This window comes from Elephantulus edwardii, unplaced genomic scaffold, assembly GCF_000299155.1.
Source record: "Elephantulus edwardii isolate Elephantulus edwardi_28Jun2011 unplaced genomic scaffold, EleEdw1.0 scaffold00015, whole genome shotgun sequence".
In the NCBI taxonomy this organism is placed as follows: domain Eukaryota; kingdom Metazoa; phylum Chordata; class Mammalia; order Macroscelidea; family Macroscelididae; genus Elephantulus; species Elephantulus edwardii.
This window is the reverse complement of record NW_006399765.1, coordinates 11,578,195-11,592,534: the sequence shown is the minus strand read 5'-3', so window position 1 is coordinate 11,592,534 and position 14,340 is coordinate 11,578,195. Positions and strand designations below refer to the sequence as shown.

Here is a 14,340-nt window from a genome sequence, read left to right as displayed (position 1 = left end):
GGAGTTGGAACCGACTCGTAGCTAACCCTCCAGTAAATCTCCCAAAGCTGGAAGTTGCTCAGGAGAAGACTGCCCCGTCTTTCCTTCAAAGAACTGCTGGTGGATTCAAGCCACCACACGGACACCATCTTTGGGTCAGCAGTGAGCTCCCTACACTAGGTCGCCAGAGCGCTTTAAGAAGCTCTTGTAAATACCAAAACCACCATACAAAATGTGATATAATCCTTAGCTTCCTGGAAAGGAGGCAGAAACACAAAGGGGGTTTTGCTTCAGTCCATGTTGAGACACAAGAGGTGGAAATGCATGAACCTCGCTCTGTGCGGTGACAGAGATCTCCTGGTGGCCTTCCACATCCACATGAGACAAGGATCCGAGTGGACATCAGGCCCTCTCACAACTCCACCGTGGAAGGACATCTTGAGTCTGGCCCCCAGACCACCCAGAAAGGTATACAGGGATTTAGTCAAGGTAAAGCCCCACCCTCAGCCCACAGCACTCACCTTGAGAGCACACAGTGGAATTTCTCTGAGGGAATGTTTGAATGTTTCTCAGATGGGTCTTCCACAGAACCCCAGTGCCATGTAGTACAGTTCACAACAAAAGTGGCCCATATCAGAGAAATTGGGGATGTGTCGTTGTTATGTGTCGTCAAGTCGCCTGCGACTCATAGCAACCTTGCGTACAATAGCCCTCAACCCTGCTCTCTCCTGAGCTATTCTCACTGTCTCCAACACACCCACTCCCGTTACCCCAGTCATTGAATCAATCCACCTCATAGAGGGTCTTCCTCTCCTGCACTGTCCCTCCACCCTCCCAAGCATGACGTCCCTCTCCAAAGACTGGTCTCACCTTACAATATGTCCAAGTAAGGAAAGTTGGGAAGCATTGTATATGCTAATTCTACTCAGAAATTCACAAAACCTTAGCATATTAAAGGCTCTGAGACGCCCTGCAAGAAACACTGCCCCTGACTTGGTCTCGTTGACCTAGTGCTTGTCTAGTTCATCTGGACACAGAACTGCCCTCCCAGCAACATCTGTTAGGATCACTTGGGGCGGATGCTTTGCAGTGCCGACTTAAAGGACTTAAGTGGTTTGTTAAGGAAGGAAACACAGTAAAGTCTCTGCTGATCCTCTGTGCCCCCAGCACCTGGTGGGGTCGTTGGATGAATGTGAGCTCATGATTGTGGTTGGTGGGCTGAGGTGGGAGGCGGAGGCAGCTTTTACCTTCAAGGTGTTCCTGTTGGGTTCTGGGAGCAGCAGGATGAGCAGGTGAAGGGCCTGCAGGCGCTGCTTCAGGTCAGGGATGTCTGTGGGAAGAACCAGTTCTCAGGCTCCAGGGGAAGCTCAGGACGCCCTCAGTCCAGAGGCCCCTTCTTGGGAAGGGAACATGCCGAGGGTGGAAAGTCCAGGACAGTCAAGACTCCTGAGTCCTGTTTCCTGGACTAGAGTCAGCTCATAAAGAGCCCTGAGCAGTGCTGATGTGGACAGTGATACACACCCCCCCACACCCATAAAATCATGTATGTATGCACATAGAGACAGAAGTGTATACACATGCACACACACACGCCTTGTGCATACACACACAGTTGCATGCAGAGATATACATGCAGAGACACACGTGCACACACGTGGACAATCAGAGTGTGAGGGTGAGCAGTGCTGGGAGGAGGGCCAATGTGAGGTGGGACAACCCCAAAGGGGTGCTGATGTTGAGCTGACAACTAAATGACAAAACGCAGCCAAATGAGGTGGGAGCCATCAGGGGGGTGGGGGTGGGGGTCTCTCTACACAGAAAGAGCGGCAATGCTGGGGCCCCAAAGGAGGGAGGAGAAAGAGGAACACGAAATTGGGTGACCAGTCAGCGGCAGCGAGGCAGCGCGCAGGAGATGAGGGCAAAGAGAAGGCTCTGAGTGGGGAGAGGGCTTCTGTGTTACAAACATGCCATGGAGGCCCCGGAGCGGTGTGCTGAGTGGTGCTTCAGAAAGAGGCTGAGAGACGGAGAAGCTGAGTGTGTGGTCAGGGGCCTGGCCCTTGGCTTGAGCCTACAGGGTTGTTTTTGTTTTTTTGGTGTTGTGGTTTTGTTTTTTTTTTTTTTAATTTGTTTTGTTCTGTCAAATCGGATCCAACTGGCAAAGGAAGAGGATTGCCCTTCCTCCAGTGGAGCATCAGATGGAATCGAACCACGTGCTTTCAGGACTGCAGCACAACTTCTTGCCACTAGGCCACCAGAGCTCCCTGAACCTACAGTTTTCAGTAGAATTGTGTGTGAGAGAAAGAAAGAGAAAGACAGACACAGACACAGACAGGCACACACACACAGAGACAAAGAGAAAGAGACAGAGACAGAGGGGATGGGGGAAGAGAGAGAACTGGGATTCCCTAAGGGGGAAAATGGATTAGTTAAAATTTTTTTTCAAAAAATGGACAAAGCTTGGTTTGTACCCTGTAGGTTTTGAGCAGTCCAGATGGGAACACATATGAGTAAAATAGAAACAGAGAGTGGGCTGTGTGGTGCATGCCGGTCTGCAGATGTGCACAGATACAGGCAGACAGACGTGCACATACACGCATGTGCCCACAGACACACAGCTACATGTGAGCTCATGCGCCTGGCGCTGACTGTGACTCCCAGCGACTCTGTGAACGGCAGGGCTGAACCCTGCCCTCTCCTGCGCTATCCTTGGCATCTGACACGCTCGAGCCCATTGTTACAGTCAGGTGTCAGTCCAGCTGGGTGTCAGTCCAGCTGATTGACAGTCTTCCTCTCTTCCTCTGACCCCTCCGCCTTTCCTAGCATGGAGTCTTTTTTATCCCAAGGGTCGGTTCCACCTGATGACATGCCCAAAGTGTGTGAGACAAAGTATTACTATCCTTGCTTCTAAGGAGCAAACTGAGGGACTGCAGTGAGGGCTGTGGTGTGGGAGCCATGTCTTCTCTCCGGCACACTATGCCTCTCCCTTACTTTCCCTCTCCAACCAAGGCCAATGACCTCAGACTCTCAAGTGATGCAAGGGTTCAAGTACACTCACTGGGAATCACTGTGAAGGCTGGCAGGTACTTGGCAGTGAGCAGAGGTGCCGGGAGCTCCCGGATGAACCTTTTGAGCAAATCGGATGCGTCATTGTGATGAACTTCATCCCAACAGAACAAGCCAGCATAGAAGTCCCTGTCCAGCTTCTGTTCCAGGCCCTGAAGGGTTGAGGGGCACCAGTGAGAAACTGGCCCAAGATTTAGTATAAGTGACCCTACTAGAGAGGACCTCCATTTCTTAATCTGTAAAATGGGAACAATAATAGCACCTATCTTACAGGGTTGATGTGAGGATTAAATGGCCTAGCAGAAATCACCAAGCACAGGACTGAGGAAGGGCAGAGGAGGGGTACAGAGCACCTGGGACAGCCTCTAAATTATGCCCCCAGTTTCAGCGCTCTAGGGGTAATCTCTAAATTGCACCCTCTCCTCGATTTAAAGATGAATAGATTCATAGTGGCAACGCCTCAGCAGAAATGCCTTCTCACCACATTCTCCTTGTCCCCCACCTCCTCATGATATAATCACCATCTTTCTTACTCATGGCACCTTGAATGTCATTTTGTGTCTTGTCTGGTGGACCCAGGGACTTATATACACTGCCACCTTCCCTTCACTGAACCTCCGAATGATTACCTCATGGGAGGAAGGACTTTGGAGCACAATAAGTTAACAGAAATTGTTCTGTCGTGCCCCTGTCAAGTGGTGCCCCAGAAGTAGACACATAGCCAAGGCTGAGCTCAATGAATGTTGGCCAGTCTGACCCCAGTGTGCACTCCCTCGACCTCCATGCTCCATGAGGCCAGCCCTGCCTTTTAAGGACTTCTTTCTGGGAGTCCACAGCCCACCCCAAGACTGAAGACAGAACGTTGACAAGCCACAGACTGCACTGTCTCCCAGCTCAGTGCACTCAGCGGGAAGGAGATGCATCCCCAGGAGGGAAGAGAAGCCAAATCATGACCTTGATCCTGGCCTGGGATCCCGGAACCCGGAGGATGCCTTCTGTGTCCAGTCCTCTCTTTTCCAAACAGGACAGCAGCTATAGGAGGGGGGGAAAAACCCAAAACACTTTAACCAGCAGCCACTGGATGGTGCGATTCAAACTGGTACATCCAATAACGGGTACAACCCACAGTCACTTGCTGAACCTTACCCTGTCCTGTACTAATGTTACAATCTCTCAAGTCCATGCTCAAGCCCATTATTGCTGTCGGTCACTGGGCTAGTCCATCTCCTGATGGTCTCCTTTTCTCACAGATTTAGTGTTGTTGTTGTTGCTGTGTGCCGTCAAGTCTATGTACAATAGCTCTGAACCCTGCTCTGTCTTGTGCCAACCTTGTCAACTCTCACGCACCTACCCCTGTTATCCCATTCACCGAGTCAATCTATTTTATCGAGGTTCTTTCCTTGCACTTTCCCTCCACTCTTCTGACCATGATGTCCCTCTCCAAGGACCAATCACCCCTTGCAACATGCCCAAAGTATATCAGAGAAGCTTCAGAATCCTTGCCTTCAAGGAGCAGCCTGGTTTCACCCTTCCCAGGAGGGTATTATTATTATTATTACTACTACTACTACTTCCACTTTATAGATGCTAAAAGAGACGCTCATAAATATTCAATAACTCACCCCAGATCTTTCCAGTAGCAACTGTAAGAGCCAGGATTTAAATACAAGTTCCCCGAGCCTAGAGCCCATGGACCTATGCAGGATGCTACAAGTCTCCCAGCAGTGGTGCTCAGACCCACCCCCTCCAGAGGCTCCTGTGAGCCCCAGCTGGGGACTACTTACAGCTTGCAGGAAGAGAGGGACCTGGGCACTGGGGTGGATTTTGCGGTCAGCTTCTAGCAAGGCATCAAGAGGCACTCCAAAAAGGCGAGTTTCTGCAGAAAGTCAAGAGACAAGGGGTGCCTTTCATTGTCTGAGATCACAATTGGGCTGTAACCCACAAAATCCTGGGTGACTGTACTTGGAACTCCGGATTTTGCTTCTTGTAAAGGGCCAGGCTTTCCAGAGGGGACTGAGCCAAAATTTCTCTGCATCTCTGGAGCAAAACATTTGGCCTCAACAATTAAAAAAAGTGAGATGTGTTTGAGAGAAGAAAAAGGAGGTAAAGAGAACGGGAAGGAAACGTGCTGGCTGCTGCCCCAGGGAGTGCTGGGTACAGGGCGTCATGGCGGTCTGAGAGTGTTTCCTTCTAAAGGGACAGGCTAGTTGCTAAAAATGCAGCTCCTAGGATTTCTCGACCATCCTGCCTTTTCAGCTTCTTTGGAAAACTCTTAAAAAAAAATAAATCTTGTCTGCAACCTCCTTCCTTTTCCCTTCACCTGTTCAGCACCTTCTTGTTTCCAGTTACTTTTTTTTTTAAAAAAAAAATCATAATATACAATGTTGACAAGGATGTAGTGAGATGAACACTCCCATACAACTGTTGAATACCCCTAATCCTCATGTAAGGGAGTGCTGGTGGCCTAGTGGTAAGAAGTTGCGCTGCCAACCCAAAGGCATGCAGTTTGAATCCACTAGCTACTCTGTGGGAGAAAGATGGGCAGTCTGCTCCTGGGAGATTTACTGCTTCTGAAAGTCCACTGGAAGATCGACTATGAGTGGATTCCATCACAGTACATACGTAACAGCAACAACAACAACAACAACAACAAATTCCTCACTTATGGACTATCTTGCTACCTGATACTCTGCACTTTGTTTCAATAGTAAAAAAATAACAACAACAACCCCCAACTCTACTATCTGATTGTTTTGTCCATTAACGGTATCTGTCTAGCAGTAACAAAGACTGAAGTATTAGACAAGATGACACTGACTTTTGATGGTGAGGGCCGTATGTTGACTTGCCTGGGCTGTAATGCTCAATGCTTTGTCCATTATGTAATGATATAATTTGACAGTTATGTCGGAATATAACTTGGTGGCAATGACGTAGTCATTTCCGTTTTGTGATCTGATGTGTTCACTTTCCTTTACGCATGCCCCTAATCCCCACAGTAGAAGGCCCCTGATGGGGTGTGCAGGAAATGTGGAGCAAAATGAAACATTATTTTAAAAAGACAAGACTCACTGATCTCATAGAGACTGTTGGAATCCCTGAGACTATGGTTTTTAGTCACCCACAGAGTCAGGAACAGATATTACCCCTGTGACTCAACTTTCAGCCAAATATTCAGTCTAATAGGTGATCAGTAACATCATGTAGAATGCACTCAGGACTTAGAACAATCAACCATATAAGATCAGAAGGGTAGCATTTGCCTTGACATAAAGCTCAGAGGGCAGCAAAAGATAGGACAGAAAGCTGAATGGAAAGGCGACATACAGGGGAGAAGTGGGACGAGTGATGCTGCAATGTAGGGATTGTAATCGACGTTCATCAAATGGGTGTGAATTTTTGAAAGTGGAAACCAATTTGCTCTATCAACTTTGACTCAAACCACAATACAAAGGTAATTTAAAACAAGAAGAGATGATGTTTGGGTGAAAGATTTTCCCGGTAGCTCCTTCGATGAGAACGCCAGCACCCTAGCCACCATGTGCTCACGGTGCAGGCACTGCTGACCTGTCGCTCTGCGCTTGCTGGCCTTGCCTCGCTTGAGGTCCACGCCGAGCACGTCACACAGCGCCGTCAGCTCTATGAGGGCCAGTGGGGGGACCTTCTTCATGTCCTGCAGGGACAGGTCCCCTATCCTCGTCACGCCAAGTCTGCCCTTGGGGATTCTAAACTTCTAGGGAGAGAATGAGAGACAATTTCTGAGATGCCATGCGTCTGATTTGGGGCTCCACCCCCCTGCATTGAGGAGGCAGGAGGGGAGCAGAGAGCAGAGCAGAGGCCTCACGGTTGCACCCCAGCTCTGTCCTGAGCTCCACCTCTTCCCTGACTGACACCCTGAGGCTCTAAAGAACCATCTGTAACCACAAAATAATACAATAATGCGTGCCTTGGGAAGATTCCGTTATGGTAAATGAGTTAGTGCATATAAAGTGTCAAAGTCGTTGCTGTGGATTGGAACCGACCCATAGCTGGCCCACTACTGCATTTTCAAGGCTGTAAATTTCACAGGGGGAGATTGCCCATTTTTCTCCACGGAGCTGAAGATGTATTTGATCCACCAGAGAGGCGTGGTCTTTGGATTAGCAGTACAACCCCTCATGGACATGGGCACCAGCACTCTTTGGATTAGCAGTACAACCCCTCATGGACATGGGCACCAGCACACTCCCTCATCAAGTGCCACACAGTGTAAAGTCCCAATAAGCAGATGCTGCTTTTACCACGTTCATTCTGACGTGAGATCCTGGAGGAGAAGGCTCGCTCCGTGGACTCTTAGCATTGCATCCACCCTTTCCCTTTGTTACTTCCCCTCACTCCATCTGCCCCTACCCTTAACCAATCTCTTCAAAGCCATAATGCGGTTTCCTCACTGCATGATGACCAAATAGAAATGGAAAAATAAATTGTTATGCCCTCTCCTGCCATCTAGAGACCATAATTGGATCTGCAGGTAGCTCCAGGCATCCTGGTTGACAAAGGTCTATCAGTTCTATGATCTATGTTTGGGAGAGTGGAGGGACAGCACAGGAGAGGAATGAGATGGATTGATTCTGTGATTGGGGTGGTGGGAATGAGTGTGTTTGAAATGGCAAGGTTGGCACAGGATAGAGCGGCATTTCGGGTTCTTGTACATAGGGTTGCTATGAGTCGCAAGTGACTCGAAGGCACATAACAACAACAACAACAAAATAAGGTTAATAAAGGTATTTATATCACGGGGTTGTTGGGGAGATTAAATTAGATAGCATCATGGTCTTAGTAATTACTTGTTATGCATCAGAGAGCTGGACAATGACTAAGGATGACAGAAGAAGAATTGATGCTTTTGAGTTGTGGTGCTGGGGAAGAGTCTTGAACATACCATTGACATCCAGCAGAACAAATAGGTCTGTCTTGGAGAGGGTGAAACCAACCTTCTCCTTGGAGGCAAGGATTTTGAAACTCCAGCTTACATGCTTTAGGCATGTGGCCAGGAGGGACTCGTCCTTGGAAAAGAACTTTATGCTTGGAAGGGTGGAAGGACAGTACAGGAGAGGAAGACCCCAGGTGAGATGGATTGACATGGTAACTGGGGCAATGGCATTATGTGCATTATGTGCACTGGAGACAGTAAGACTGGTTTTGGATAGGGCAGGGCTCAGAGTTGCAGGTGACTCACTGGCACATAACAACAACAATATATAAAACACAGTGGCTTCCATGGAAAGTACTCAATAATTTTTAACTATTAATAGTTTATTTGCTTATTTATACAGACAACTATCACCAATATTATTGTTGTTGTTGTTGTTGTTGTTGTTGTTAAGTGCCGGCAAGTTGTAGATAACTCATAGTGACCCTATGAATGAAAGACCTGAACACTTGTATAACTTTCATTGTTTCTTCAAGTTCACAGGGTTTCCAGAGGCAAGCTATTTTGGAAGTGGGATGCCACTCCTGCTTCCAAGCTTGCTTTAATAGAATGAAATAAAATTATGTATGTAAAAATAGTACAGAATTCTCTCTTTTAGTCATAATATCTTACACAATCATGCTCTTGTTGAAGGAGTTCTGGTGGCACAGTGGGTAAGGACTGGGCTGCTGACCAAGAAGTTGGCAGTTCAAAGCCATCAGCCACTCTGAAGAAGAAAAATGTGGCAGAGAGACAGCGTAGGGAACCCTGTGAGGCAGTTGTATTCTCTCCTATTAAGCTGAGACAGTCAGTTATAGTCGGTGTACAGTGGCTGGCCCATGATAAAAGCGCGGTAAGATCTCTCCAATGGCATTATTACTTATTATCATCATGAATCATGGTTGCATTTGGGGACTCAAAGCACCAAAGCCTAAGGGAAGGAAATCACATTGACCATTGTTTCTGATGCTGCCAGAGTAAAAACACATGTTTTAAGATTTTATTTTGTGTGTGTGTGTGTGTGTGTGAGTGTACCGTCAAATCAGATCTGACTGGTACAGGAGGAGATTGTCCCTCCTTTTCCCAGCAGAGCATCTGGTGGATTCGAACCGTGAGCCACTGGGATTGTAGTTGCAGCTCCTTGCCACTAGACCACCAGAGCTCCCCTGAGATTTTATATATTTTAAAAAAAGGTTTTATGTATTATGATGAGGTAAGGAGCCCTGGTTATGTAGTACACAACATACTGGACTGTTGACCGAAAGGTCAGTAGTGTGAATCCTCCCTTTACTCCAAGGGAGAAAAGTGGGCAATTTCCTCCTATAGAGATTCACAGCCTCAGAAACTCAACGGAGGGTCACTGTGAAGCGGAATTGACTGGACCGTGAGTTTAGTCTTAGTGATTCTAATTATGTCAGGCAGCTAAGTTGTGGAAATTGTTACGCTCTCCACTACTAACTGAAAAGTTGGTAGTTCAAACCCAGCCCGAGGTGACTTGGAAAATGGACTTCCTAAAGGTCATGACCTTGAAAGCCTGATGGGCCAGTCCTACTCTGTACATTCAGTGTTGCCATGGGTCAAAATGGACTTGAAAGCAACTAACAAGTTGAAATGGACTTTCTGACTCAGGGTGACCCTGGAGGACAGAGTGGACCTGCCCCATAGGGTTTCTTAAGCTGTAACCCTTACAGTAGTAGATGACCACATCTTTCTCCCACAGTGGGTTTGAACCATCAACCTTTCAGTTAGCAGTGCAGTGCTAAGCCATTGCACCACCAGCGTTCCTTCCACAATGACGTGATTACATAATGAGAGAAAGTGGGTCACTAAGAATGGAAACTCTGGAGAGGCGCAAGATGGCGTCCCTCAGATGACTCCTGTGAGGCCAGATTTCACAGTTCTCGTCATTCTTTCTCTGTAGAACAAGTCTGGTCCTCACCTTTAGATTTGTGCAGCTCACTGTTGTAGGATAGACGAGAGCAATGGCAAGAAGCTTCTTTAGGGAGTAAGCAAGGGTTTGTAGGCCTGTGTGCCCTTGGCATGTAGAAGCTTCTCTCTGAGCGTTTCTGGATTGTACCGTGTAAGGGTCACCCTCCCACCCCCTAAAGTAATTGATTGTTGGAACGAGAAGAGAGCCCTGTATGACAACATCGGGATCCTGGGTAACTTTGAAAAGCACCCCAAGGAATTGATCAAGGGCCCCAAATGGCTTCGAGGTTGGAAGGGAAACGAGTTACAGCGTTGTGCCAGAAAGAAGAAAATGGTTGGGAATCGGATGTTCACTGATGACTTGCACAACCTTAACAAACGTATCCGATATCTTTACAAACACTTTAATCGGCATGGAAAGCACCGATAGAAGACCGAGAGCAGTGGGTCTATCTTCTCGGAAAAGAGAAAGACTACATTTCTTGATAAGGAAAGGGCCTTGTATATTTTCTGTAATAAAATAGTTTTTTAAAAAAATCTGATAACCACACATTAAACTTTCTTTTACGTGGTGTTTCTGTGTATTCATATGAAATAGGAAATGTGAATTAAGCTAAAGTTTTAAGGTCTTAAGTATAAATATTACTTGTCATTTGCAATCTAGCCTTATTACATATTTATTTCAGTGAAAGTTTAATAAATACTGGTTTCTCATATAAAAAAAAGAATGGAAACTCTGGATTAGGCTTGCAACTTTTTATAAGCATGACATGATTTTAAAATAAAATCGTTTAAATAAAAGAAAATTCCATTAGAGGCAACTAAAGTACTTTCCCATTAGGATAGAGGTCATTGTGAAGGGCAGGAGCAGATTTCCCAAGCAGCAGAATCCAGTGAGTGGTCAACTGAGAAGACGCCAAGGTCAGGCTGCTGGGATTCCAGTCTCGGCCTCCACATCAGTCAGATCTACTCCTGTCCAAGGCACTTCTCTCTGAGACCTTTAATTTTTCAACTCTAAGTGTGGCTGTAAGAATGAACCCTTCTTCTAATGGAGATGAGGAAATTGAAGCCAATGCTGGTGAAACATCTGGAAAAACGCCGTGCCATGAAGACACCCAGGGAAACATTCCCTGGGATTATCAGACCACGTAAGCATTGGATTCCCGGAGAAACTCTATCTTTATTCACTGTGAAAAGACCAAACGTGATGAGCCAAGTCAGACAGTAGTCGCCCTGGGGGATGGGAGATCCTGACTTGGAAAGAGAAGGGAACACAAGAATGTCCTAGTCCCCACCTGGGTGACAGTTACACAGGGACACTCTTCAAGCCAAATGCTCTATTCTGAGCTATCTCGGTCTTGAAACTCTCCATATAAATGCTGATATCCAGGCCATGGTCTCCACAGTTACTTGCTATGCATCAGAAAGCTGAACGTGACTAAGGATGATAGAAGGAGAATTGATGCCTTTGAGTTGTGGTGCTGAAGAAGAGTATTGAACATACTATGGACTTCCAGGAGAACAAATAGGTCTGTCTTGGAAAGGGTGAAATCGAGCTTCTCTTTGGAGGCAAGGATTTTTGAAGCTCTAACTCACATACTTTGGTCATGTGGCCAGGAGGGACCAGAACTTGGAGAGGGACATCATACTTGGGAAGGTGGAGGGGCAGCACAAGAGAGGAAGGTGCTGGATGAGACGGATTGAATCAGTCACTGGGGTAATGGGGGTAGGTGTGTTAGAAACAATAAGGTTGGCTCAGGATAGGGCAGAGTTCAGAGCTGTTGTACAGAGGGTCGCTGTGAGACAGAGTCCACTCGATGGCACATAACAACAACAACAACAACAACAACATCCTAATTTGGAAGTAATGCGGCTGGGACAACGGAGCATTTGAAAAAATATCATGAAATTATGTCTCTCATACCAGACAGAGAAAGGAATTAAAACAGCTGAAAACAACTAGGAATAGATGGATATCCATTTGCTGAAGGAGGGAGACATTTCTAAGCATAAAAGCAAAGACTACCATAATTGAAAATATCGATACTACCCTATTGCTAGACTGTATAAGTCTGTAAACATCTGAGTGTGAATTGAATTGATGGCTGATTCAACCACCATCCATCACACTGGGTGCCCCGCAGCATGGCAAGCTGTGGGAGGTAGGACAGGGCTGGCTGCCAAGCTTCTGGGCAGCATTCTCACCGGCAGGGAGCTTTTGGCCCGGGCACAGGTGCCTCTGGGGGGTGGTCTGCCCGTTTGCAGGAGCACTGCCAATTGTTCCGAGTAGGCCGAGTCCATGCTGAACGTTTCTACCTCTCCAGTCCGCTCCTGTGGTCCCTCGGGCTCTGCTGCTGCCAGGGAAACAGAGCAGGGAGGCAGTTAGGACCATCATCTCTCCCAAAGCCCAAAGCCCACAGCTCCACAGCTCACGGAAGTTCCTGGGCTTGGGTCCTTGCTAATACCTTGCTAATAACCTAGATACCTGGTAGCAATTGTCTGAAGTTAAGGAAGTCAGTACCCAACCCCAGGAAGCAGGTTTTTGGGGCTTAAGACTCAGGACATTTGCTCTAAAAATGAGTTTCCTAAATTCATAAGCAAAATTTCCAATAACTAGGATTAGGAATCACGTCTATTGCTCCAGGAAGTGATTTCCCAGCTAAGATCTATTGCCCAGGATGCAACTTCCCAACTATGACTTCTATCATCCAGGAAGTTTCCAGGCCTATTCAGGAATTCAGTATGTTCCCCAGGGCACCTTCCTGCTGCCTTCAGGCAGGAAAAGGTGAAGGTGTAGCAGAATTAGGGAAATGCTTAGCTTAGCCTGTTCCCTGGCTTCACAAAGCTGTGCCTTCCAGCAGTAAAGGAGGGTTGGGAGGGTCCAGGAGAATGAAACCACTCACCTGGAGGAGACTTGCAGAGCCTGGAGTTGAGCGGGGCCCATTTAATTTCCGACTCCTCAGTCTCTGAAGAGATTTCCTGTGTAAATTACAGATAATGCCTGATTAATGTGACAGCCGGGAAGACCAGGCCCCACCACAGCCCCATCAGATCAGCAGCTGAAGCTCTGAGACATTAAGTCACTTGCCCAAGATCCTCTAACTGCTAAGTGGTGGTGTGGGCAGGAAGCCCAGGTCTTTAACTTCGGTATTTAATCACTGTAGATCTAGTCCAAGAAAGGAGATACTCACAGTCTGTCAGGTTCCACTGCCAGCAGGAAATGCAAGCAACAATACAAAGTATCATGCTGGCCCCAGTAATAATTACAGAGAAGGCCCTTGGGAGACAAAAGGTTGGAACTCCTCTACTACCCTGACCACTGGTGGTGAACCACCCCGTATTACCGTGGAAGCAGTGGCTGGTGGCCTGCTGCCATAAAGACTGTGGTGAAGATTATGATAAAGATTATGGTCAAGACAACCTTGTGGGCATCCATGAGCAGGTAGAGGTTTGAGAAAAGATATTTTAATGCAAGTATTTGCATGTGCTACAAAGATATCTGTGTCTATAAGGGAGCTCTCGTGGCCTAGTGGCAAGAAGCTCCACTGCAATCCCAGAGGTGTGTGGTTTGGATCCATCAGATGCTCTGCTGGAGAAGGAGGGACAATCTCCTCCTGTACCAGTCAGATCTGATTTGATGGTACACACACAAAATAATAATTTTTTTTTAAAAAAGATATCTGTGAATATAGCAGAGCATATGAGAGTATAGTCAATCAAATACCTTGGGAGAAGGAGTAACTGGACTCAGAGGCTTGGACCATAGTCTAGGAGTCGAATGGCACAACGTAGCTCACAGAGACTGTTCTACATCCTACTCTGGTGAGGCACAACTTGGCTTTGAATAGCTTGTGATTTGCCATCTACAAGCCAACTGTTGGTCTCTCCCTCTCCAGAGTGAAGCAATGTGAAGACAAGAAAAGACTCAAGGTGGGGGAGGGAAAGAGAATCAAGGAGACAATTCAAAGGACCAGTGGATCATGCAAATCACAGCCTCCATCAGCCTGGGGTCAGAAGAACTAGATGGTGCCCAGCTATTTCCATCTGCTCTCACGGGCCCAAGAGGAGGTCCTGGACAGAGTGGGAGGGAAGCACACATCAGAATTCAAAATCAGAAAAGAGAGAACCAGAATCATACAAAGAGCAGATTTACGGCTTTGACTAACAGGTGGATAACCCAAGACTACGGGTCTTGGCTGCCCTTTCAGCCTAGAACTAAACCCCCTGTTAGGGACCCCTGTTCAAGCTGACAATAGACCCCGTCTATATAATGATGTCAGCCTAGAGACTAAGGTGCACCCGATCCAGGCCATGGTCTTCGCAATTATTTGCTATGCATTAGAGAGCTGGACAATGACTAAGGATGACAGAAGAATTGATGGCTTCAAATTGCGGCACTGGAGAAGAGTCTTGAACAT

The 14,340-nt window shown here is 47.1% G+C and overlaps 2 protein-coding genes across 2 annotated transcripts in view; one reads left to right on the top strand and one right to left on the bottom strand.

The window, feature by feature from the left end:
- Window positions 1-14,340, bottom strand: part of ARHGAP40 (Rho GTPase activating protein 40) — a 45,552-nt gene that overhangs the window by 8,492 nt on the left and 22,720 nt on the right. Inside the window, exons 4-10 of the mRNA XM_006881524.1 lie at window positions 12,826-12,901; window positions 12,128-12,276; window positions 6,610-6,775; window positions 4,827-4,918; window positions 3,997-4,074; window positions 3,035-3,194; window positions 1,227-1,309 (exon numbers count right to left, since the gene is read on the bottom strand). Coding sequence (XP_006881586.1) covers window positions 1,227-1,309; window positions 3,035-3,194; window positions 3,997-4,074; window positions 4,827-4,918; window positions 6,610-6,775; window positions 12,128-12,276; window positions 12,826-12,901 — 804 coding nt within the window. The remainder of the gene's footprint in view (window positions 1-1,226; window positions 1,310-3,034; window positions 3,195-3,996; window positions 4,075-4,826; window positions 4,919-6,609; window positions 6,776-12,127; window positions 12,277-12,825; window positions 12,902-14,340) is intronic.
- LOC102852155 (39S ribosomal protein L51, mitochondrial-like) lies at window positions 9,192-10,352 on the top strand. Its single transcript, XM_006881666.1, has 2 exons — window positions 9,192-9,206; window positions 10,017-10,352. Exons 1-2 carry the CDS (start codon window positions 9,192-9,194, stop codon window positions 10,350-10,352), a joined length of 351 nt encoding a protein of 116 aa, XP_006881728.1.